General features: G+C 40.7%; 1 protein-coding gene and 1 pseudogene across 7 annotated transcripts in view; one reads left to right on the top strand and one right to left on the bottom strand.

The window, feature by feature from the left end:
* Nucleotides 1-857: 857 nt before the first annotated feature.
* UBE3D (ubiquitin protein ligase E3D) overlaps nucleotides 858-26,448 on the top strand; it is a 154,116-nt gene continuing 128,525 nt past the window's right edge. For 2 of the 7 annotated variants that reach the window (XM_059399216.1, XM_059399223.1), the window contains exons 1-3: nucleotides 858-1,369; nucleotides 10,795-10,991; nucleotides 14,337-14,427. In XM_059399216.1, coding sequence (XP_059255199.1) covers nucleotides 1,293-1,369; nucleotides 10,795-10,991; nucleotides 14,337-14,427 — 365 coding nt within the window. In that variant the 5' untranslated portion in view covers nucleotides 858-1,292. Of the gene's footprint in view, nucleotides 1,370-1,969; nucleotides 2,162-10,794; nucleotides 11,047-14,336; nucleotides 14,428-26,448 lie in introns of those variants that run through there. The other 5 variants (XM_059399219.1, XM_059399220.1, XM_059399218.1 and 2 more) reach the window with 5 other exon arrangements.
* On the bottom strand, nucleotides 9,483-10,237 carry LOC132018503 (elongin-B-like; annotated as a pseudogene).

Below are 26,448 nucleotides of genomic sequence, written 5' to 3'. Positions count from 1 at the left end.
TAATATTACCCTATTTTAAGCATTCCCACCACCTTTTAAGTACTTACATTTTAATAGATCCTTTTCTTTACTAGGTGAAACTTTGTGAAATTATCTTCTAGCACCAATAACATTATGACTTCTGTCAATCAGTTTCTACTTCTATGAAACGTGGCGACTGTTAATGTACCTGTGGAATCATTCTCATCTTCCTTTTTTTCCCAAAGACTACAGGAATAGCTAATCTTGTGATTCATGGTACTGGATTTACCCGCACACTCTTATGTAGATAACAGAAAACCTTTAAAAAAAATTAATTTATTTTTTTATTGAATGAGAGAGAGAGCAGAGGGGAGAGGGTCAGAGGGAGAAGCAAACTCCCCGCTTAGCAGGCAGCCTGAGGCAGAATCCTCCTTGATCCGCAGGGCCCCGGGATCATGACTGAGCCAAAGGCAGTTGCTTAACCAACTGAGCCACCCAGGTGCCCCAAGATAAGAGAAAACATTTTTGCAACTGTTTCTATCTTAGAGCCAATTGTGTCTAAATGCAGAAGTTATGTCAGGTCAATCCCGGACATTCGTTGCCTCAAACAGTGGAGAGCTACCAAAGAACTGACACGGTTCGTAAAAAAGATCCCATAGTTGATTTAAAAATGAAACAAGATTGTGTTTGGGGGGAATATATCTGCTCTCCAACCTTCTGGGGTCAGGGCCCTTCTATATCTTCTCCTTCCATCATCCCCCTCCCCTCCAGCCTCATTCTGACACCTGTACTAGGCTCGGATTTTTTTTTTTTAATATGTTATTTATTCATTGGACAGACAGAGATCACAAGTAGGCAGAGAGGCAGGCAGAGAGAGGGGGAAGCAGGCTCCCTGCTGAGCAGAGAGCCCGATGCGGGGCTCGATCCCAGGACCCTGGGACCATGACCTGAGCTGAAGGCAGAGGCCCAACCCACTGAGCCACCCAGGTGCCCCTCGGCTCGGATTTTTAAGGTCACTTCCTGGCCGACTACCGCGCCGGGCCACGCCCACAAGAGGAAGCGGGGAGGACCGTTTGTCTCTCGCTGCTCCACCTTGGTCGGCGCTCCGACTCCGGCAGGGACGTGAAAACGCTCACGCCCCCAGGTCGAGTTCTCGCGGCAGCGCGTTCTCCGCCCGGCAGGCGGCGCTGTGGGCTGGCGGGCTGTGTCGGCCAAGGATCGGGTCCCGGACGCGCGCCCGGCCGCCGCCGCAGGGCCGCCACAGCCGCACGTGCAACCGCGTGGGGCCCTGCGGACCCCTATTCCCCTGAACCTGCGCCTGGGCGCCGGCTATGGCGGCCGCTGCGGCGGGGACGCGCGTGTTCCTGGAGGTGCGGAGACGGCTGCAGAGCGCGCTGCTGATCCTGGGGTAAGGCCGGCGCTGGGCGCGTGGGCAGCTGGGCGCGGCGCGTAGCCGCCTTTCTGCTGCGTTCCGCTGTGTTTCTGCTTGTCCCGGAGCCTCCGTCTCCCTCCAAAGGGCGGAGTTTTGAGTTTCTTTCCAATGGCTTAGAGCCTGTCATTTCCTCAAAGTGGAGTTTCCCCCTCCCACCCCTCGTGCTTTTGTTCCCCCCGTAATCTCGGCATCACCTGAGAGCTTTTTTTAGAAATGCAGAGTCTCAGCCCCACGCCAGACCTGCAGAATCAGAATTTATATGTTATCACGCTTTCCAGGACTCAAGATACACACTAAAAAGTCTGAGGCGCACTGATGTAAAGTAACAGTGCCAGGCTTTTCCAAAAACAGTGCCCCCCACCCCCAAAAAAGTGCCTTGCCTGCTTCTTTTGGGGGATCCTCACTGGAGGATAAGGTCCAGTGTGAGAGCTTCCTGTTTGGTGCGTAAACTCGGGTTGGTCCTCGCCTCCCCCCTCGCCCCCACGCTGTTGTCTGCAGCAAAACTGACCCGTCCACTGAACGACGAACAAAGCGTGCAGACTTCTTATTGGAGCTCATTCTTGCATTCGCGTTCCGCGTTCCAATGAGAAGTCACCGTACGTTTCACTTGTTATTCACTACACCTGCAGGAAACTTTTAGGAGAAAAGTTCCCTCGTTTGCTTGGTAGTATGTGGCCCCCTCGAGTATTCCCTTGTGACTGCCGTGTCGAAGAGAGTAAGTTAGATGTTAAAATCCTGGAGCTTTGACTACTCGGGGCCGCTCAAGAGGTAGGCTGATGCTTTTCCTTAATCGGCCTTTTCCTTCAATCGTCCAGGTATAGATGTGGCAGTTTGGGGTTTGGCAGGAGAACGGAGTTCAAATCCTGGCTTCTTCGCAGGAGCAGAATTGTTTAATCTGGTTTTTCGGTTGTCAAATACGGATGATATTTATTATTTTCTTCTTTCTCTTTTGTTTCTCTGTTTCTCCCTCTCCATCTTAAATCATAGATTCAGGTAAGTATCTCCAATTACAGTCCACTTTGTAGGGTTATGAGGAGCCCCAAACTTAGCAAAACAAGAGCAAGACAAAGTCCCTACGTCCTGTCATCGAAGGGGACCCTCAAAGTTTCTCTGGGTTACTCTCCTGTGTTTAAGCAAGTGAAGAAACCTGACTTTGCTAGACTACTAGTTTGTCCCTAATGGTCTTTGGCTGTTGAGTTTTATCACCAACTTGCCTCTCAGGAAAACAAAAGCAACCACTCTTGATTTCACTCAATAAGGATTGGTTTTGCTACTTCATGAACTGTATATAAAGGATTTCATACTGTATGTACTTTTTTGTTTCTGGCTGTTTTCCATCAACAGTGCTTCTGGGATTCCTGTTTTATCTGTGTCTATTTTTCTCTGAGTAATTTTCTACTGTATTAATAGACAATTACCCATTCTGTTACTGGATATTTTGTGTGTTTCTAGAACTTGAATATTAAGAATAAAGTTGCTATAGCATTTTAGTTGACATACATTTCATTTCTCCTAGGTAATTACCTAATTCTATTATGGTGTAAAGTCGCATTGTCATTTTAGTTTGCACTTCCCTGATTAATAATGTTGAGTATCTTTTCATTTGCTTTTTGGTCATTCATACGTGTTCCTTTGGAAAGTGTCTTCTAATTTTTTGCCATTATAAAAAATCAGGTTTTTCTTATTGTTGAATTTAAAAACTTCTTTCTAGTATCTGGAAATAAGACCTATCTTATTTATGCCTTGTGAATATGTGAACACTTGCTCCCAGTCAGAAATTTACCTTTTCATTTTCCTAATAGTTTCTTTTCAGGAGCAGGAAATTTTAATTATAACAAACTTCAATTTATTGCATTTTTTTCTTTAATGGTTAGTGTTGTCTGTATCTTAAGAAATCTTTACTTACCTCAAGGTTGTAAAATTTTTCCTATGTGTTATATAGTTTTAACTTTTATATTTAAGTGAAATTCATTTCTTGTGTTTGGAGTGAGATAGAAGCCAACTTTCATTTTTTTTTTCCTATAAGGATATCTGATAGTTCCATCACCATTAGTTTAAAAGAGTGCCATTTCTCCCATTGAAATAACACAATGTCTTTGTCAGGAAACCTTTGACTGTACTGTTTGTACTGTTTGGCATCATGTATGTCTTTCTTTCCTTTTACTGTTTAACATATGCCTTTATATATAAATATTTAAAATCCTATGCTGAGTGGAGTGTTTCTGAGTCCACTCTGACAATCTCTGCATTTTAATTAAACTTTTTAGTCTGTTTACAATTAGTGTAAATGGTATGATTGAGCTTTATTCTTGTTCCTAATCTTAAATGTTTCTAGCATTTTATGACTAAGTACAATGAAATTGACCTTTGGCAAATTTATGTGGTAAATTGCATGGTTCCTTTCTATTCCTACTTTACTACAGGTTTTGATCGTGAATAGATAACTATTTTCTGTATGATTTGTACATGTACTGTGATTTCATTTTTTTTTCCTTTCATATTTACATCTGTGAATTGCATTAGAAAAATGTTTTGTTAAGCCATGTTAGTATTCCTGGGGTAAACCTTGGCCGTTCATTTATTCAGTGCACAGATGTTTACTGAGTTCCTCTTCCAGTGCTGAAAGCTCAGATTCTAAGTGCTGGGTATCCAACTGTGAGCAGTGACAATAGCAAAGACAAAAATTCTTGGCTGTTGTTGAGCTTTTGGTCTAATGGTAGCGGTGGATGAGAGGTAAGCAGAAATTATACAAAATAAATAAAATATATATGATATTGAAAGGAGATAAGTACATAGAAAAAATAAAACAAAAAGGGATAGGAAGAAAAATTATAACCCCTTATTTCCAGTGAAAAAGCAATACTTGAGTAATGAACCAAAAGGGGAGAGGTTTAGAACTATATAATATCTGATGAAAGACTGTTTCCCTCTAAGAGAACAGCAAGTACGAAGAGGTGCCAAGTTCAGAGAGATGTGGGTGGGCTGGTGGAGCACATAGTAAATGGTCTTACCAAGAGGTATGTTAGTAAATGTTTAACAACCTGCATTCTTAGAAAACCAATGAAACTAACAAGAAATCTTCCCAATTTTTAGCATTTACTGATTCCTGTGGTGGAGATAGTCTTTCACCATGGATGATGTCAGGCAAGTGATGTCAACTATTTTGCAAAATCCCTGGAATTTTAACAACTGTCTCCAGTATATCTGTGGGTCTTATGGGCCACGGAAAGAATTTTAGCTTGTAATCAAAGTTTGATGGGAAGTCATTGGATAGTTTCAAGCAGGGTGTGGTATCTGAAAGAATGTAAGTACATGATGAAGGAAGCCTCAAGTATGTAAAAGCTGTGGACAATTAGTGTCTCAAACAATTTATTTTTGGACAGCCTCAACCTTGAGAATAAGTTATGGTCACTCCTGAATACATTATTGGGGATTTCCTACAAATAAGAACATTCCGGGGCACCTGGGTGGCTCAGTGGGTTAAGCCTTTCCCTTCCACTCAGGTCATGATCTCAGGGTTCTGGGATCGAGCCCTGCATCTGGCTCTCTGCTCAGCAGGGAGCCTGCTTCCTTCTCTCTCTCTCTGTCTGCCTCTCTGCCTACTTATGATCTCTCTCTGTCAAATAAATAAATAAAATCTTAAAAAAAAAAAAAAAGAACATTCCCCTGTAACCACCATGCAACCTTCAACGCTGGGGAATATGTTACAACCATCTTACACTAAGACCTTACTCAAATTTTGCCACATGTCTACATAATGTCTATAATAGTAAAAGAACACAGTTCAGAATCATGCATTGCATTTCATTGTCATGTTTCCTTAGTCTCTTAAAATTGGAAGAGTTCCTCAGTTTCCCTTGACTTTCACAATCTTGACGCTTCTGAAGATTACCGCCTAATTATTTTGTGGAATATCCTTGCCTCAAGATTGGGTTCAGATTATATATCTCTGGCAGGAATATCACAGAAGTGATGCTGCATTCTTATTACATCCTATCAGGTATCACATGATTTTGCCTTATTCCATTAAAGTTCATGTTAACTTTGAGCACGTGGACAATGTCTGCTGTCGCCATTATAAAGTTACTCTTTTTTTTTTCTCTTAAGGGCTGTAACATTTTTATTTAGGAAAAGATTTAGTGTGAAGCTATAATGGTTCAACTTAAACCATCCCTTTTTAAATAGAGGAGTTAATGCAAAATATTTTTCCTTGTCTATGAAAATGAAATTGAACAGTATTTTAATGATAAGGAAATACAAGCATACACTTTAAACTAGCCAATGTGCACTGTCATAAAAGAAATAGGATGCTCTTTCCCTTCCCCTCCCTCAGCCATTCAAAGAAGAGAAGAATACTGCAAACTTTAGGAACCCTACCTACTACCATCAGAGTAACTACAGAACAAGGGGAGCGCAGGATGAAACTATTTCTCTATATTCCAGAAGGCAGAAGCTTGGGTGCTCTGGCTTAAAAGTAAAAGCACAGGCAGGCAAAAGCTCAATGCACATCAGAACAGGGCCTCGGTAAAGTTGTCTGACTGGATTACTGCTTTTACAGGAAAGAAGAAAGACGAATATGTAGTGGAGTAAACACACACACACACAAACATAAACCTTTTGTCACATTTACAGGAATGCAAACCTCTTGTATTCCCATGCTTATGGGTAGTTTTGATATACACTGCAAAGAGCTTCAGTATTCAGGAAGAATGTTATAAGGTTGACAAAGGACACGAGAATTCTTCATGCTTCTGATATCAGATTTGTTGAGTCCAATAGCAAGTTCTAACGCTTCCTACTCTTAACTGATTCAGTCGGGCAAGACTCTTTTTCTCTTTATATTCCATAAGTATTAATTGGAGAAGTCCATTGCAACTATGTGTAAATACCCTTGTTCCTCATCAGATTTGCATTTTATTCATTCATTTATTTACATCAGCATGGACCCATGATCTTTTATTCATTGGGTTACATTTTTTTTTGCTCATGTTATACCAGATGTGTCTGGGGGAGTCCCTTCAAGAGGATTTTAATATGTTCCTATTATTCTTTTTTTAAAATGTTCTTTTTTAACATGTTCCTATTATTCTTTGATTAATTTTCTTTCTTTGCACAGCAACGTGTTCCAGGCTTATCTCATTCTTTTCCTGTTCCATCCCTGGATGTAGTTATTTTTTCAAGGAATGTTATTTTGTTTTGTGTATGTTCATTTGTTTTAAAGTGGAAAATCACCAGGGTGCCTGGGTGGCACAGCTGGTTAAGCATCCAACTCTTGATTTCTGCTCAGGTCTCAGTGTCAGGGTCAGGGGATCGAGCCTCGCATTGGGGTCCCTCCTCAATGTGGAGTCTGCTTAAGATTCTTTCCCTCTGCCCCTTCTCAATCTCACACCTGCGTGCGCACATGCTCTCTCTCTTTCTCTCAAATAAATAAACTTAAAAAAAAAAAAAGTGGAAAGTGACCTTTAGAAACCAAAATCTAAGCACAAAGTATCCTCATTACTATTGACTGACATGTTACTCTTTCCTCGTGGACAAAACTAGAGTGTGTATGTGACATATACATAATGTTCATGTACAAATGTATGCACATGTGTTTGTATATCGTAGGTACATCTACACACATAGACATCTGTATTACTGGACCTCTTTATATGTACATTAAAAACCGTGACTCTACATAGGTGTTTTCAGTTCTGGTCTACCACCATAGGATCCATTCTGATTTTTTCCCTTTCCCTCTTTGTAAGTCTGGTCTCCGACACTGAGAATCCTGGCTTTCGTTATTCTCAGGACTTACATTTATTTAGTCAATTCCCCTCTATGTAAGACATCTCATGCTGGCCTCCTTTGCTGCTTCCCTCCCCCTCCTCAGTCAGTGTTGACACCTTCCTCATCTGGGCTCCTCATTGGGCTCTGTTACAGAATGAATTTTTGTGTGTCCCCTCAAAATTCATGTGTTGAAACCCTGACCCCCAATATGATGGTATTAGGAGAGATGGGGACTTTGGGAGGTAAGTAGGTTTAGATGAGGTCATGAGGGTGGAACCACCGTGTTGGGATTAGTGCTCTTAAAAGAGGGAATACCAAAGCTGCTTCTCTTCTTCACATTGTGAGGATACGGTGAGGTTGTGGCCGTCTGCAAGCCTGGTAGAGGGCTCTCAAGGAGAACCAAATCCCCTGGTGCCTTGATCTTCTACTTCTCAGCCATCAGAACTATAAGAAATGTGTGTTGTTTAAGCCCCCAGTCTATGGCATTTTGTTTTGGCAGCCTGAGCAGTCTGAGGCAGGCTCTGGAACCCTGAGTTGCCACTCCCACTCCCTTAGACTCCTCATCCCTCTTAACATCTGACATGCCTGCGGGGTGGCTGTCCTAGTGGATGCATCTTCTTCCTCACCTCCACCCCAAGACTGTGGTTCTCCCATACTGTATCGATACCTCCTACCTTACTCAGACCTCTAATGGGCTGAACTTTTCATGAAGGGGAAGAATAGTGGTCAGCCAGAAATGGGGTGGGGCTGAGGCTTAGAAACACAGTTATCGGGGCAACTGGGTGGCTCAGTGGGTTAAGCCTCTGCCTTTGGCTCAGGTCATGATCTCAAGGTCTTGGGATTGAGCCCCACATCGGGCTCTCTGCTTAGCAGGGAGTCTGCCCCCCCCCCGCCTGTCTTTCTTCCTACTTGTGATCTCTGTCAAATAAATAAATAAAATCTTAACTGCGTTTGTTATCTCCCTTGAGGCACTTCTGGTGCCAATGGCACAGTCCAGTTTGAAAATCAGTGAAGTAGCAAAATGGACAAATTTCTTTAGAAATATCTTTAAATATCTTTAGAGCAATGTTCAGCAAACTATAGCCCATGGGCCAAATCTAACCTGTGGTGTGTTTTAGTACAGTTTATGAACTGAGAATGGATTTTACATTATTTAAAGCATTGTAAAAAATAGAATACATAGTATAATATGCAACAGATCATATATAGCCTGCAAAACCTGAAATATATGCCATCTGGTCCTTCTGACCTCTTCTTCAGAGGATTATTATTTCTTAAACATCAATTCTTAAAACTAGACTTTGGACTCTGGGGCACCTGGGTGGCTCAGTCTGTTAAGCATCTAACTCTTGATCTTGGCTCATGTTGTGATCTCAGGGTCATGAGATTGAGCCCCACATTGGGCTCTGCACTAAGCGTGGAGCCTGCTTAAGGTTCTGTTTCTCTCTCTCTCTCTTCCCCTCCTCCTGCTGGTACTCTCTCTTTAATTTAATTTAAGACAAAACAAAACAAAAAAGCTAGACTTTTGACTCAGGAGTTTAAGGTTGTGTTTCTTGGAAAAGACTTAGGTTCTTGCCAGTTAAATACAGGTCCATATGCCTTCAAAAGGAACTAGCCAGAAAATAATCTTAAGATTTTCTAAGGGAAATTAAGAGGCCTAATCAGGATTCACACCTGGACGCATGGTATGATCTCTGTGCTTAGATAATACTCAAGTAGATGGACTGCCTTCTGTGTTTAAGTTATTCTGAGCTGCTGGCCTCTCCCTGCTGTCTACACTTAAAACGGAATCTGAAGGTTCGGTACCTCTGTTACAATGCTAAATGTATTTTAGCTTTATATGAGGACCATTTCTCTATGTCTTCATCACCTGCTGTACTTTTGGTCCCTAGTGGACAGGGAACAGACTGTATTTTACTCTCGATTGCCTATACCAAATGATTTGTGTTTGTAGTAACTTGGACTCGCCAGTTCTTTCATAGTCATACATCACTAGATTGTTTTATTTATTTATTTTTTAATTTTAAAAATTGACAAGTTTTTTTCTCCTGTACCTTTTGTTTCATGTAATCCTGGTCTCCTTATCAAAATCCTGTATGTCAAATGACAATACTTTATTGTAAATAAAATAGTTTATAATTATTTGTAAAAAAGTTGTACAAAATTGTACAAAAAAATTGTTCAAAAATTTTTGTACGAAAAATTGTAATACTAGTCTTAGAAGCAAGGATATTTCCCTGGCTTATCCATTTACTGTTCAAATAACACTGCTTGACCTGTGATAGGCACTGCAGGCCTCCCTATGCTTCCATAGTACTCCTTATTTATCAGACCAGTACAATGCAGTTTTTGTTTGTTTGTTTGTTTTGTTTTGACAGCCGTATCTCTTAGAGGGGATAGGGCACTGGGGGCCAGCCCAGGCATTCCCTCTGCACCGCCTTTCACTGGCACTGCTTCCTGAGTCCTGCAGCTTCATCACAATAGGCAGCTCAGGAAGGCTGGAGAAGGGCTCAACGCACAGGGCCTGGAGCCCTTCCACTGGTGGACAGCTGGGTGGAAAGAGCTGGTCAGAAGGCCAGACCCACCCACTGTGCATGTGGCCGCACCATCCAGTTAGTGAAGCCACACTCTCCCAGTGCCTTGTCGTCATCCAGATACTGCTCATCGGATGGCCGCTTGAGGATGTCCTCGAGGATGCACTTCAGCCCGAGCATGGTGCTCCACTCCTTGGTGTCCGTGAAGATGGTGGTCCTATGGTTCTGGATTATGAGGAACCTGTCCCTGGGGTGGTGGGCTGCCCACACCCCCCAACCCCCTCTCACAGTATGGCCTGCTGCTCCTGGCCCTGGCCTGGCCAACACGATGTTTTCAGGCTCCCTTGCACATTCCTGTTACTTGCCTGTGTCCTACTTGGGGTGGGCGGTGACGGGCAGAGAAGGTATCTTGTTAATGGTTGTAGTCCCAGTACCTGGCAGTTACAGAACTCAAAGAAGCTGTATTGAATGAATGAAAGAGAGATTGAATGAATTTAAGAAACTGTGCTAGGGTCATGGGATGCAAAGATGAAAAAGCCATTGTCTGTTGATGTCTTGAGTCCTCTGACAAAATATTCTAAAGAACAAGTGCCTAATGTACAATAGACCAGCATTAGACTGTGCTGATTCAAAGAACCTGAAGTTGGGGCGATGCTGGGAGGAATTAGTGGGCTTTAGGAAATGGAAGGTGGACGGTGCAAGCAGAATGGCTGTGGGAGCAACCCCAGGAAGGTCCAGGTTGGAGTAGCTACAGGAAGCATTAGGATAGAGAATTGGGGCACAGGATCACTATTAGCAATGGGGGAAAAGTGCACATTTATAAATGCATCATTGCCATAAAAAAAAAGCCAAGAATAAGAAATACATCCCCAAACTTTCATGTTACAGTGACAGTGAAAAGTACTCTCTGACCTGATCGAAATCTTGTATAGAATGACTTCCTTTATGATCCATTCCCTGCTATTCTTTTGGGGGCAGTGACTTTAGACAGTAGACTGTATTGAAGAGAAACAGATCCTTGGCCATTTTTGTCTGTTTTATCATGTGGTTTTCATCCCTGAGAAGTAATTTTTTGTGTGTTTTGTTTTTAATCACCAGGGAGCCTAAAGAAGGGGGTATGCCCATGGATATTTCTGTAGTGCCATGCTCACTCCAGGTGAAGACCCCGGAAGGCTGCACAGAGCTCCAGCTTCCAGCAGAGGTCAGGCTCGTGCCTTCCTCCTGCCGAGGACTGCAGTATGTCCCGGGAGAGGGACTGCACCTGCGACTGCAGGTGCGGGCAGAATCTGATGCCAGTGAGTGATCCCAGCGCTCCTGTTTCTGCATTTAGTTGTTCATTGTAGATCAAAGGTGATTTTTTCTTTGAAAAGTTGACCTTTTCCCAGATGAAAAAGCCTGTTCAGCAGCAGCATAGAAAGAGCTGGTCAGAAGGTTCTTTGTCAGCTCTGCCAGTTATTAGCTGTGCAGTTGAGCTTGCTGCTTACTTTTCTAGAGCTTTGTTCAGTGGGCTGGGGGTGAAGGGGTGGTTAGTGGGTTTTTTTTTTCTTTTAGTAGATTTTATTTTATTTTTAAAAAATATTTTATTTATTTATTTGACAGACAGATCACAAGTAGGCAGAGAGGCGGGGGTGGGGGGAGCAGGCTCCCTGCCGAGCAGAGAACCCAATGCAGGGCTTGAACCCAGGATCCTAGGTTCATGACCTGAGCCAGAGGCAGAGGCTTTAACCCACTGAGCCACCCAGGCGCCCCTAGATTTTATTTTTAGAGTAGTTTTAGGTTCACAGCAAATTGGCAGAAGGCACAGAGATTTCCCACATAACCCCTGCTTTGTTTCTTTAATTGTGAAATTCCAAGCTCACAGCATTGATAGGAAGATGAAATCAGATGGTAGTTGTGCAAGACCTGGTGGAATTTAAAGCGTGACATAGAAATTCATCCAGTCAACAAATACTGCCTTACACTGTGTGCTAGGCTTTGATCTAGGTGCTAGGGATACAGAAGTGAACACTCTCACGTTCAGATAATGAACAAATAAGTTACTCGGATATAGAGAAAAGTGCTGTGGTGAAAGAGGAGCACAATAATGGGGTAGGGAGTGACTAGGGTAAAAGGTGGTCAGGGAAGGCCCCTCTGAGAAGGGACAATATTTGCCCAGAGAACTGAGTGATGGAAATGATCCCATCCATGGAGAGACATTTTCAAATAGAACACTATAGATACAGATTTTGAAATTGAGTTTCATGCATAATTTGATTTTGGTTATTGCTATGCTTGTTATATTTCTAGTATTTTGTTATTGCCAGGTTGAGTCAGTAAGATGGTAGAAATATTTCTCAGAATAACTTTTTGAATAAAATTATTGGCTCATTGCATCTCTTCCCATGTAAGCAATGTGCTTTAGAGAATTAAAAATGATGTGAAAAGGGAAAATAGTGTATAACAGACCCGTGAGATGCTCATTATCAGGAAAGGATTATGATTCTTTCAACTGCATTCTGAGACTTCGTGGCTGCCTCATCTATACTAAGCCTTTCATTTGAGCTTCGTGGAGTCTCGAGGTGGGGTCAGCAGGATGGTTTTGAAGAGCCATGTAGGAGATGTGGAGCATTCCCCCGAGTTCTCTGCTGCTTTTTTCGTTGGAGAGTAATTTTTACTCAAGTCCTTAATCAGTGAATAACTAGTCTTGAGTTGGGCAGAGTTGGATTTAGGAATAAGGCATAGAGAACCAAAATGTCATGGAGCTTAAGTGACATATCCACATGCTAAGAATGACTACTGTAATAACCATGGAAAGAAGAATGGGGTCACCAAGATGGAAAATAGACTGATGATGGAAACTGGGCAAAGGTGGGCACAAAAGCCGCATTGGGGTATTTTCAGATCTGCTGGTTTTCTGAATTTGTGATCTTAGGTCCCATACTGAGGAGGTATGGGGTCTTCTACAGACACAGTTGGTTTGTTGCCTGCATGGTTAATGAATAGCAAAACTTGAACTATTAAAGAAAAGTTAAATCAGCAAGCAGGATTGTTTCATTGTAACTGTAGGACAGAGTAAGTTGGCTGCTGATTGTTGGTTCGCATATTGCTTGATTCCATTGGTCTGCTCTGGCTTTACATTTTTAAAACATTTTACTCAAATATCTGAAAAGGAAGACTTTCAAAGCCCTGTTCTGCAGTGCATGGAAGGATATGCAAAATAGATCGCAGTACTTAATAGCCTTAGCGCTTTTCGCTTAATAAGTGGTGAGTAAATATTTGCTGAAGGAATAAATATCAGACTGGTGCATACTGATGTTGACTTGAATCAAAATGTAGTGTAGGAAGACTTGACATTGTTAGCATTCAGTTGTGTTTTGAGATTTTTAAAAAATTTTTTAAAAAATTGACTATTCACCTGTAAATGTTCTTTTAAGGCCTATAGTAAGCCTATTGTTGTGGTATTCTGAATGTAACATAGGTCAGATCAGGACCCTTGACATGGAAGTGGCTACATAAAGTCTGAGACAGCACCAGCATAGGATTCATCCCCAGGTGGCAGTGCTTTCCCGCGATGCCACCTGGTCTGGCAGTTCTGACTTGACCCTGAGCCGTGGGAATCGTGCTGGGTGACCAGCAGAGGGGAGTGTTTCACTGAAAATTTGTTTCTTGGTTTGGAAAAGACTGTTTTGGATGACTTATCCAGGTCTACTTAATATCTGCTCAAAATTAAAGAACACCGTTTATTTCACCTCAGTGCTACAGAGATTGGCAGATACCCCCAGAAATTAAAAGGATGAATTTTTAATTGCCAAGGATTAAACTTTCTACCATCAGTCTTTAAAATCTTAACATACATACAAAGTAACATAAACCAAGTTCGAATTGCTTAATTCTAATAAGTATGATCTCATTCCTTTAAATTTTTTTTTTTTACAGACATATTTTCGTGTGTGGATGTTTTGTTTTGGGGGAGTTTTTTGGGAAATGAAAGTTTCCTTTCTTCATGAATAAAATAATGGAAACTGAGGGAATGCTGTGCTTCACAAAATGGAGGAAATAATATTTTCCACAGCTTTAATCAGAAATCGAGTTTTGCTCTTAGAAGATTGAATTCTTCTTAGGAGCCATTCCATTCCCAGGAACCTGTCCAATGAAGACCAGTTTCAGGATTCTTCTTGTTTGTATGTACTGGTGATCGGCCAGAGGGGAATTAGACTTTGTTTTGATCAAATTAAACTTAAATTTAAGAAGTAGAAGCAGCAGTCACACTGATGAAAAACTGGATGTGGGACATAGCCGAGGAAGGCTGAGGATGGTGAGGCCCCTTGTAATTGGCTTGATGTGAAAGCAGTTGTTCCCTTTCTCCTTTCTTAATGTTGGTATTTATGGAATGAGTGAAATAACTCACTGGTATGTTACAGGCATAATCTGGGGCGATACCTAGCTCTGAAACACTTAGCAAAATCTGTTGTTTTTGAGAACATGTCAAAATATTTGCTTCTGGTTGAGTCATCAGATAATGCTAATTAAATGTGTACTTCTGGGTGGATCGTAAACAATGTTTGTTGATAGTAATTTATTGTGGCTGTTAAACTCTTCAAGTATGTTAATATATTTGTCCCACACCTCTGAGATTTGCTCTTTCATCGATTTCTCTTTAGAACGGATTTCAATGTTTAATCAAAGCTTGCAAGCCCAAGGATGTTGCACATTTTATTGCCAGTCCTGCGGTGAAGTCATAATAAAGGACAGGTAAGGAATGTATTTTACATTGATTAATTCTGTGCCTGGCAATGCTTTTCTTTTTTTCTATCAGAATTGTTGAAGTAATTACCAGGGAAGCTGTATATGGCCTTAGAATGAGAGCCAGCTTAATGTCACTTTGAACAAAATCAACTATAAAACTCTCCAGCAATCATAGAGCAGTTAGGCCTTCTAAAGGTGACAGAGGGGAACATAGCATGATGGTTTTGAGGGAGGAAGACTTATCTTGATGGAAGCCTGTGCTGATCACTGAAGCATATCTCCTCTGAAAAGAGGCATGGGCTCTGGTGCATGTTTTATCCATCATGTTGGTGAATGAGGTTTGTTCCACATTAAGCAAATTTTCTAAATCCCAGAGGCTCTTGCAACGCATCTTTTTATTTGACCTATTTCTATTAGTCCCTTTCGAAAATCCATTTCCTATTTCCCTGCTTATTAAAACAGAGCATACAGAGCACAAATTAACCTTTTCTTGGTGATTAGGTTAATCTTATTACCTGTCCTTGCAGTGTGCTGTGATTATTCTGTTGAGATGCGAAAAGGCCTTTTGCTATATTCTTTGTATTCCCAAGGTGTCTCTTTTCGTTATTTTTTCCATCTTCTCCTTTCCTTCTGTCAACCTACTTGTTTCCTGGGCACAGAGCCTTTCCCCTGAGTTTTCAGCTTCCACTCGTAGGTTGTAAAGACAGATCAAAACCTTATTGTTGTTAACCATCTTTAAAGAAAGAAGTTAGATTTTTTCATTAGATATGTTTCCTCTGAGATGGGTACCTGAGACTTACCTGGGGATGGCTCCTTCTCCACTTCTGAAAACTGCTCCTCTTTCAGTGGTCCTTGTCTCAATGAATGCCAGATTCTACCTGCACAGAGCTTCCTCTCTCCCCTGGAATGTGCCCCACACCCCCTCTCTCCCTCTAGTTAGCTACTACCTAAATTTATCTGACAGTGCATCTGTTGCCAGGAGCCTTCCCTGAACCTTGGGTTGGTTTATATGCTCCTCCCAGGTCTATTTGTCTGTCTTCCCATCTGAGCTGCAGGCTCTGGGATGTTGGAATAGTCTTATTGACCTGTATCCCTGTATCTCTTACCTCCACTCATATTTAGAGTGCAGTGTAGGGTAGTGGCTAGTGGTAGAGACTCAGAAGCCAGACTGCTGGGGTTTGCATCCACCATTTACCAGCTGTGGCTCTGGGCAAGTTACTTAATCACTTTCCCTATTCAAAAGTATAGCAGACAACAGGAGCTACCTCATGGGGCTGTTGGGAGAATCAAGTGAATTTAAATATTTATAGCAGTGCCTGGCACATAGTAGGCATTCAGTATATGATGGCTACTGCTATAATTATTATTCTTATCACCGTCAGCCGTAGCATCAGGCCACAGTGCCTGATGAATAGTGTACTCTCAATAAATTCTTCCTGGGTTGAATTGAATAAACAGTAGGATGTTTATTTTAGCCTTCCACCAGCCTCTCTTGCTTACTTTCTGATTCCTGGCGGTGCCCCAGGTAGATGAGATCATGGAAAGTTACCCTAGTATAAGTGGGGGGATTTTGAATGGAGCACCTCTGAGTGATTATCTTGGGTAGGAGATGAGGTGACTGAATCCACGGAAGAGAGGAGAATGTCCTTGCTCAGATTACCAACGCCTGAAGTTGCTATAGAGTATGCAGTCTGTGACAGATCCACTGTAGCCTGAAATGTCCAGAGGATTCCACTTCATGTTGTAGTTAAACTCAGAAACTTGTGCTTCTCTCAGTCTGTTTCAGGCTTTGGTTGAATTCTCACATGAAGTTTCTGGAACATGCATGCCTATATAACAATGGGGGGACCTAGTAGTCACAGAAAGAGCAAGTGAAGTGCAGTGTAGCCCTGTTTCCTTGTACTGCTCCCCATAAGGGCTATGCTCATTCATTATTGGCCGATATTTGTGTTTCCTTGGGAAGGGATGATGATATAAAAAAATGGTTACCTGTAGTGATTTTTCCCATGCAGGAACTAAATCTTCTGGTTTTTTGTCAGTCCTTTTTCTGATCATGGAATTGAGAAGGCCTTACAGGTGAACCCAGCAGGACAGTTTCGCTCTCCCTAACTGTGACCATCTGGAGGCTGAGTGGTGTAAAGCAGGAGTGGGAGAATGGGACCTTGGGTTTGAACTCCAGCTTCACCACTTAATAGCTGGGGAGCCTTGTCCATGTCACCTCAGGCACTTCTCAAGTTGACATGAGTCTTCTTCGACATGTCAGGAGGCTGAATCTTGGCGATGGAGAAAACTTAGGAGCTTATTTAGGCCTAACTTCCATTCTAAACAGGAACCCCTGTTGGGTTTCTTTCTCTTCTTTGTAGAAAGAAGACCCATCACTTCCTGCTTAAAATTCTGTAATGCTTCTGATTTGTGTTTCTTCTTAAGTGGACATAATAAGGCCTGTTTTCCAAACTTGTCGGAAGAGTTAAAGGCTGTCATATATATGATAGCAAAAGCTTGACAAGCTCTTTTTAGTTGGTTTTATAGACTCCTTCCACCCCCTTTTGCACTTTGGTCTTATTAGCAAACTAGCAAGTTATCTTGTTTAGTGTGTCAGGTCGTTTTGATTCAGGACTCTATTTTTAAGGTGTGCCAGGGAAATGACCTTCTTTTCTCCCTTTTTCTTTCTGAGAAGATAAACATTGCCTTGACTTAACTCTTGCCTCGATTAAACAAGGCTTACCTGAAACCCTTTTCCTGTCACACCTGTGTTTCTGGCAAGTATATGCCTCTTGAACAATGCAGAAAAATCTTTAGTAGGAGATTCAAGGCTTTGCTTACATTTCACTCTTGGGCAGCATGCCCCATGCCAATTTGTTGGAAAAACAAGCATCCTCCAGTATCTGCACAAGGACTTCATGTTGACTTTTTGCATTAAACCCAGTGGTCTTCTCATTTTTCCCTCAGTTATCTGTTTTATGTGGGTGGTAAGGACAGCTTTTGTGCTTGTTAAGTATAAAACAAAACCCAAAGAGGTTTATGTGTCTTATAATCAAACAGCTAACTCTAAGCATCTTTTCCAGGAGGGCACCTTGGGTTAGGTTGATTGATTGGTACCAGGAACTCCTCTGATAAATGGGTGGAGGAGAGTTAAGATCTGCATACTGGCTAGCCGTAATATCTAGGAATAAGTCATTTTAATTTTCTAGGCCTCAGTTTGCTTATCTGTAAAGTGAGTTGGATTAGATACAATTATAGGAGTCCTACCAGCAGAGAATCCTGTGATGAGTGAACCGCATAAAGTTGTACCTTGGGTTCTGTGATTGATGGCCGTTTGGAAAGTGCAAGACTAATCCTTGTTCCTTTATTTTCTTTATTGAAATTATTCTCGTCAAGCAAATTATAGAAATAAGGTACAGAGGACTATTTAATCTATTAAGACTCATTGATGGCTTTTAATACCTATTAGAATCAAGGTGCATGAAATCTGCTGATCATAGCAATCTTTTTTTCTTAATTTAGGAACATGTGATTTTAGCCCTCTGTTTTGGTCATTTGAAAATAGATAATGCCTCATTTCCTTACCATAAAATTCTCCAGTTTACATTTTTACTAGTTCAGAGTATTTGTATAAAAATTGTCTTAACTTGGGCACCTGGGTGGCTCTGTCAGTTAAGCATCTAACTTGATTTCGGCTCAGGTCATGATCTCAGGTTTGTAAGATCGAGCCACATGTCGGGCTCCATAGTCAGTGTGCATCCTGCTTGGGATCCTCTCTCTCCCTCTCCCTCTGCCCCTTCCCCCACTCTCCCTCGCTAAAAACAGGTACAGTTTTTGATTATGCTAGGCCTTAATACCAAGTAATAATAATGACAGAATTTACTTTTTTGAAAAATAGTCTCAGAAACAGCTGCATGTTCATCGTGTGTAGAATTTGTTTGTATCTCCTAGAAATAAATTCATGCCAGATGTGAGTTACATACATCAGTTGGCTAAACAGACTTTCAGACATAAAAGCTTTTGATTTTCAGTCCATTTGTGAGGTCTCCTAAGGTCTCTGGACAGGCCTTCCTCATTCCACCTGCACCAGCAGAGCTGGATGTCAGCCAACAGTTAGGGAGGCTTTGAGAATTCTAGAAGGAAACAAGTAGAATGGACTTTATGGAAACATAAGAGATGTCAGAGTATCCAACCATTTGGTCCACTTGACAGGCCAGCTATAATTACAGTCTGAAACTAACTCCTCCTATGAATGCAGTCACTTTTCTTTGAAAGAGAACAAAGAAGGGAAAAATGAGTACAGGCACAAATTAGATTGTTGATAACATTTTTGGGAAAAAAAACGGTACTTTTATGAAGTCTAATTGTACTATGTACATAATGGTAATAAAATGTAAAGTTCGGCTCATAGGATTTGTTGTCTACCAGTTGGGCATTACCAGTTGAAGTTATCTAAATTTTGGCAACCATACTTTGAGCTTTACATATTTGATGTTGTTCTTAAGATTCTTAATGTCCACTTGGTCACAGTCTGTGAAGGCTCTATGTGTGTTACCATTGTTATTATCACTAATGGTTAATTTTAAAGTTGAGGGGCATTTCATTTTCTTGTCTACATGTTTAGCATCATCAATCAATAGCATTGATTAACATTGTGTATTTTATTTGTCCCTAAAGCTTGTGGTTAAGATGCATTAAAAATAACGAGCAAATTTTAATTTATTGCAAGCATGTGTTGTTGTTCATGTTATTTTAAGATAAGAGATAATTCAAGAAATCACTTCACTCTTTTTCTGGGCTTCAGCAGGTTTTTACCTAAAAACTGCCTTGAAAAAAAAATGGTATCTATTTTATTTTGAAAGTTCTTTTGGGAAGTAGATCATATCAAAGTTTCAGAGTTTTCGACAGATATACTTCGAGTAGAGCTGTGATTATAATACATCCTTTCTTCCAAAAGGTTTTAAGTTTTTCAAAATACCAGAAAAATTTCTTTCTGTTGTAAAAGCACTTTTATCTTTGCAATGACTTGTAAATTAGGCACTTTCTTGCTCCTGATGTCGTATGTAGATAGTTATGGGATATAATACAGCTTTTATTCATTGTGACACAGGCTCAAGTTCAGTTTGAAATACCACATTTTGTGCTAATGTGCATCAAGTCTCTCAGATCTCTGTCAATCTTGGTGCAGTTTCCTCTCTGTGACCACGTGTGAGATTTTGGCATCAGTGTCTTTTGCACTGTATTGGGAATCTGTTCATTGACACTACATGCAAAATGTCAAGAGACAGAGAATCTTAGTGCTGGAGAAGATTTAGGAACCTATTTAGGCCTGTTTCACACTCTAAACAGGTTCTCTTACTTGCTTCTTTATAAAAATTCAAATCTGACCTATCACATCCCTGCTTAAAATTATGTGATGCTTCCAACCTATCTCTAAAAACCAGTCCCTACCCCTTAGGTCGGCATGTCACACCCCACACAGTTTGCCCCCATCCCACCTTTTCTGATGGTCTGCATTGTCAGGGGAGAGAATGTATTCCAATGGAAAGAATTCAGTTTTGGAATCCAGAAGACCTGGGTTGAGATCCTGCCTTTATTCATCACCTCTAGCTCTGTGAACTTACACAGATGATTTAACATTTCAGAGCCTATCTTTCCTCCTCTGTAGCAGGGGAATAGAAAGTCTTACCTCATGAAGTTGTAGTAAGCAGTAAATGGAATAAGGTATGTGTAGTGCCCACCAGAGGTCTCGTGAAAGTCAGTTAAATATGCAGACTCATGGGGCGCCTGGTTGGCTCAGTTGGTTAAGCATCTACCTTCAGTTCAGGTCACGATCCTGGGGTCCTGGGATTGAGCCCCATGTCAGGTTGAGCAGCGAACCTGCATCTTCTTTTTCCTCTGCCCCTCCCCTTAGTTGTGCTCCCTCTTTCTCTCTGTCTCGAATAAATAAATGAAATATGCAGACTCACAACACTACCACATGCCACATTTCTTTGCCATCTTGCCAGCAGGGCAGCATCAGGAGCTCTGTCAGCAGGAGTCCTGTAGCAGGGGACTCTTGTCTTCCCATGTGACATAGTTCCAGGTATAAAGCCCCAAATCCACAATCAAGCAGGTGCAGGAGCTACCTTGAGAAGAGGCCTCATGATCTAAGCAGCCAGTATCTCTTGTAACAGTTCTTTGGCATAGTTTCTAGGTTCCTTGCAAAGAACCATGTTCAGGCAAGTCCAAAGCATGGCACCCTTATCAGATATTTGCAGCTCACTCATACTTCCTTTCAGTCCAGATGCAATTTACCAGTCAGGGATCATTTTTACCATAAGTGATGTTGCCTAGCAATATAATTCATGACTACCATCTACCTGGTTTCCAGGGCAACAGAGCTCACTGATTAAACCAAAAGTAGATTCTCAGGCAGCAAGGGAAAAGGTTTATTAACCCTTTTATCCCAGTGTATAACAGACTCAACAAAGGGGCCTATAGTTATCAGGTTATAGTTATCCATACGTGCTTGTTCATTCCTTTAACATGTATTTAAGAACTTACACTGAGTCAGGTACTGTGCTAGACATGGGGCATACAGTTATAAGTTAAACAGTTACGGTGCTCATCCGTGATAGCCTTAATTCCTTTTATTGCCTGAAGAACTATTTATCTTTCAAAGGTCAGCGCAGGTATTCTTCTCTGAAATCCAGGTACACTCTGCTCACCTAGCATGTTGTGTTTATTGCCCTGAATCTGTGGGTTGGTTTTGTGAATCCATGAATCTCCTAAAGTAATATGTAGATGTTGTATGCACGTGGGAATATATATCTGAAGAAAGGACAAAAGCTTTCATTAAATTTTCAAGGGTGTTTAAGCTGTTCCCTCTCCCAACTCCCTGTGAACTTAGAAACATTACTTTTTTTTTTAAATTTTATTAACATATAATGTATTATTTGCCCCTGGGGTACAGGTCTGTTAATCATCAGTCTTACACATTTCACAGCACTCACCATAGCACATACCCTCCCCGAAGTCCATAACCCAACCACCCTATTCCTACACTCCCACCCCCTGCAAGCAACCCTCATTTTGTTTCATAAGACTAAGAGTCTCCCATGGTTTGTCCCCCCCCATCCTGTCCCACATTTTCCCTCCCTACCCCACCTTGGCCCCCTTCCCTGCCCCTCAAATTCCTCATATCAGAGAGATTATATGATAATTATCTTTCTCTGATTGACTTATTTCACGTAGCATGATACCCTCTAGTTCTATCCACGTAGTTGCGAATGGCAAGATTTCATTTTTTGATGGCTGCATAGTATTCCTGTGTGTGTGTGTGTGTGTGTGTGTGTGTGTGTGTGTGTATACCATATCTTCTTTATCCATTCATCAGTTGATGGACATCTAGGTTCTTTCCATAGTTTGGCTATTTGTTGACATTGCAGCTATAAATATTTAGGTGCATATGCCCCTTTGGATCACTACATTTCTATCATTAGAGTAAATACCCAGTAGTGCAATTGCTGGTTCCTAGGGTAGTTCTATTTTCAACTTTTTGAGGAACCTCCATACTGTTTTCCAAGGTGGCTGCTCCAGCTTGTGTTCCCACCAACAATGTAGGAGGGTTCCCCTTTCTCCACATCCTTGTCAACATCTGTTGTTCCCTGACTTGTTAATTTTAGCCATTCTGACTGGTGTGAGGTGGTATCTCATTGTGGTTTTGATTTATATTTCCCTGATGCCAAGGGATGTCGAGCACCTTTTCATGTCTCTGTTGGCCATTTGGATGTCGTCTTTGCTGAAATGTCTGTTTATGTCTTCTGCCCATTTCTTGATTGGATTATTTATTCTTTGTGTATTGAGTTTGAAAAGTTCTTTCTAGATTTTGGATACTAGCCCTTTATCTGGTATGTCATTTGTGAATATCTTTTCCCATTCTGTCAATTGTTTTTTGGTTTTGTTGATTGTTTCTTTTGCTGTGCAAAAGCTTTTGATCTCGATGAAGTCCCAATAGTTCATTTTTGCCCTTGCTTCCCTTGCCTGTGGTGACAATTCTAGGAAGAAGTTGCTGCAGCTGTGGTCAAAGAGGTTGTTGCCTGTGTTCTCCTCAAGGATTTTGATGGATTCCTTTCTCACATTGAGGTCTTTCATCCACTTTGAGTCTATTTTTGTGTGTGGTGTAAGGAAATAGTCCAGTTACATTCTTTTACATATGGCTGTCCAGTTTTCCCAACATCATTTGTTGAAGAGACTGTCTTTTTTCAACTGGACATTCTTTCCTTCTTTGTCAAAGATTAGTTGACCATAGAGTTGAGGGTCCATTTCTGGGCTCTCTATTCTGTTCAGTGATCTATGTGTTTGTTTTATGCCAGTACCATACTGTCTTGATGATTACAGCTTTATAATAGAGCTTGAAATCTGGAATTGTGATGCTACCAACTTTGGCTTTCTTTTTCAACATTCCTCTGGCTATTTGAGGTCTTTTCTGGTTCCAAATAAATTTTAAGATTATTTGTTTCATTTCTTTAAAACATATTGATGGTATTTTGATAGGGATTGCATTAAATATGTAGATTGCTTTAGGTACTGTAGACATTTTCACAATATTTGTTCTTCCAATCCCTGAGCATGGAACATTGTTCCATTTCTTCATGTCTTCCTAAACTTCTTTCATGAGTACTTTATAGTTTTCTGAGTACAGATTCTTTGCCTCTTTGGTTAGGCTTATTCCTAGGTAGCTTATGGTTTAGGGTGTGATTGTAAATGGGTTTGACTCCTTGATTTCTCTTTCTTCTGTCTTGTTGTTGGTGTATAGAAATGCAGCTGATTTCTGTGCATTGATTTTATATCCTGACACTCTACTGAATTCCTGTATGAGTTTTGTAGCAGTTTTGGAGTCATCTTTTGGGTTTTCGATATAGAGTATCATATTATCTGCAAAGAGTGAGAATTTAACTTCTTCTTTGCCAATTCAGTTGCCTTTTATTTCTTTTTGTTGTCTGATTGCTATGTTGAATAGCAGTGGTGATAGTGGATGTCCCTGCCGTGTTACTGACCTCAGGGGAAAACTCTCAGTTTTCCCCCATTGAGAAAGGTATTTGCTGTGGGTTTTTCATAGATGGCTTTGATGAGATTGAGGTATGTACCCTGTGTGCCTACACTGTGAAGAGTTTTGATCAAGAAAGGATGCTGTACTTTGTCAAATGCTTTTTCAGCATCTATTGAGAGGATCATATGGTTGTTGTTTTCTCTTGTATTAATGTATCACATTGATTGATTTGCATATGTTGAACTAACCTTGCAGTCCAGGAATAAATCCCACTTGGTCGTGGTGAATAATCCTTTTAATATAATTTTGGATTCTATTGGCTAGTATTTTGGTGAGAATTTTTGCTTCCGTGTTCATCAAGGATATTGCTCTGTAATTCTCCTTTTTGAGTGGGTCTTTGTCTGGTTTTGGGATCAAGGTAATGCTGGCCTCATAAAATGAGTTTGGAAGTTTTCCTTTCATTTCGATTTTTGGGAACCGTTTCAGGAGAATAGGTATTAATTCTTTTTTAAATGTTTGGTAGAATTCCCCTGGGATGCCATCTAGCCCTGGTCTCCCGTTTGTTGGGAGATTTTTGATGGCTGCTTCAGTGTCCTTAATGAGTATGGATCTGTTCAGGTTTTCTATTTCTTCCTGGTTCAGATTTGGTAGTTTATATGTCTCTAGGAATGCATCCATTTCCTCCAGATTGTCAAATTTCCTGGTGTATAGTTGCTCATAATATTTTTTTTTAAAGATTTTATTTATTTATTTGACAGACACAACAAAAGTAGGCAGAAAGGCAGACAGAGGGAGAGGGAGAAATAGGCTCTCTGCTGAGCAGGGAGCCCGACATGGGGCTCGATCCCAGAATCCTGGAATCATGACCTGAGCTGAAGGCAGCCACTTAACCGACTGAGCCAGCCAGGTGCCCCGCTCATAATATGTTCTTATAATTGTTTGTATTTCTTTGGTGTTGGTTGAGGTCTCTCCTCTTTCATTCATGATTTTATTTGGATCCCTTCTCTTTTCTTTTGGATGTCGGGCCATGGGTTTATCAGTCTTATTAATTCTTTCAAAGAATCAGCTCCTAGTTTCATTGATTTGTTCTACTGTTCTTCGGTTTCTATTTCATTGATTTCTGCTCTGATCTTTATGATTTGTCTTCTCCTGCTGGGTTTAGGCTTTCTTTTTTATTCTTTCCCCAGCTCCTTTAGGTGTAGAGTTAAGTTTTGTATTTGAGACCTTTCTTGTTTCTTGAGAAAGGCTTGTATCACTATATACTTTCCTCTCAGGACCATGTTTGCTGTGTCCAGAAGATTTTGAACAGTTGTGTTTTCATTTTCATATGTCTCCATGAATTTTTAAAGTTCTTTAATTACCTGCTTGATCCCTTCATTCTTTAGTAGGATGCTCTTTAGCCTCCATGTATTTGAGTTCTTTCCAACTTTCCTCTCGTGATTGAGTTCTAGCTTCAGAGCCTTGTGGTCTGAAAATATGCAGGAATGATCCCAATCTTTTAGTACCTGATTTGTGGCCCAGGATGTGATCTATTCTGGAGAATGTTCCATGTGCACTAGAGAAGAAGGTGTATTCTGTTGCTTTGGGATGGAATGTTCTGAATAGATCTGTGATGTCCATCTGGTCCAGTGTGTTATGTAAGGCCTTTCTTTACTTGTTGATCTTTTGCTTGGATGATCTGTCCATTTCAGTGAGAGGGGTGTTAAAGTCCCCTACTATTATTTTATTATTGTTGATGTATTTCTTTGGTTTTGTTATTAATTGATTTATATAGTTGGCAACTCCCATGTTAGGGGCATAGATATTTAAAATTATTAGATCTTCTTGTTGGATAAACCCTTTGATCATGATATAGTGTCCTTCCTCATTACTTATTATAGTCTTTGGCTTAAAATCTAATTTATCTGATACAAGGATTGCTACCCCAACTTTCTTTTGATGTCCATTAGAATGGTAAATGATTTTCTACCCCCAAACTTTAAATCTGGAGGTGTCTTTGGATCTAGAACGAGTTTCTTGTAGACAGCATATTGATGGATCTTGTTTTTTAATCCATTCTGATACCCTGTGTCTTTTGATTGGGGCATTTAGCCCATTTACATTCTAGGTAACTGTCAAAAGATAGGAATTGAGTGCCATTGTGCTGTTACTGTATATTGTCTCTGTTTCTTTCTGGTTTGTTACTTTTCCGCTCTCTCTTTGCTTAGAGGACCCCTTTTAATATTTTCTGTAGGGCTGGTTGGTTTGGTGTTTTCAAGTTTTCTTTTTCCTCTCATTCTATTTTTTATCTCTCATTCTATTTTTATCTCTTATTCTATTTTCAGTGACAGCCTAGCTGGTTATAGTATTCTTGGCTGCATATTTTTCTCATTTAGTGCTCTGAATATATCATGCCAGTCCTTTCTGTTCTGCCAGGTCTCTGTGGATAGTTTGTTGCCAATCTAATATTTCACCATTGTATGTTACAGACCTCTTGTCCCAAGCTGCTTTCAGGATTTTCTTTGCCACTGAGACTTGTAAATTCTACTATTAGATGATAGGGTGTGGATCTATTTTTATTGATTTTGAGGTGGGTTCTATGTGCCTTCTGGATTTCGATGCTTGTTCCCTTTGCCAAATTAGGGAAATTGTCTGCTATAATTTGTTCTAATATACTTCTGCCCCCCTCTCTCTTCTTCTCTGGGATCCCAATTATTCTAATAATGTTTTGTCATATGGTATCACTTATCTCTTGAATTCTCCCCACGTGGCCCAGTAATTGTTTTTCTTTTACTCAGCTTCTTTATTCTATATTATTTGGTCTTCTATATCACTAATTCCCTCTTCTGCCTCGTTTATCCTAGCAGTAAAAACATCCATTTTTTATTGCACCTTATTAATAGCTTTTTTTATTTCAACTTGGTTAGATTTTAGTTCTTTTATTTCTCCAGAAAGGGATTTTATTTTTCCAGTAAGGAATTCTCTAATATCTCCCATGCCTTTTTTGAGCCCAGCTAGCACCTTGATAATCA

Source organism: Mustela nigripes, chromosome 5 (assembly GCF_022355385.1).
Source record: "Mustela nigripes isolate SB6536 chromosome 5, MUSNIG.SB6536, whole genome shotgun sequence".
In the NCBI taxonomy this organism is placed as follows: domain Eukaryota; kingdom Metazoa; phylum Chordata; class Mammalia; order Carnivora; family Mustelidae; genus Mustela; species Mustela nigripes.
This window is presented reverse-complemented; position numbering and strand designations above follow the sequence as displayed.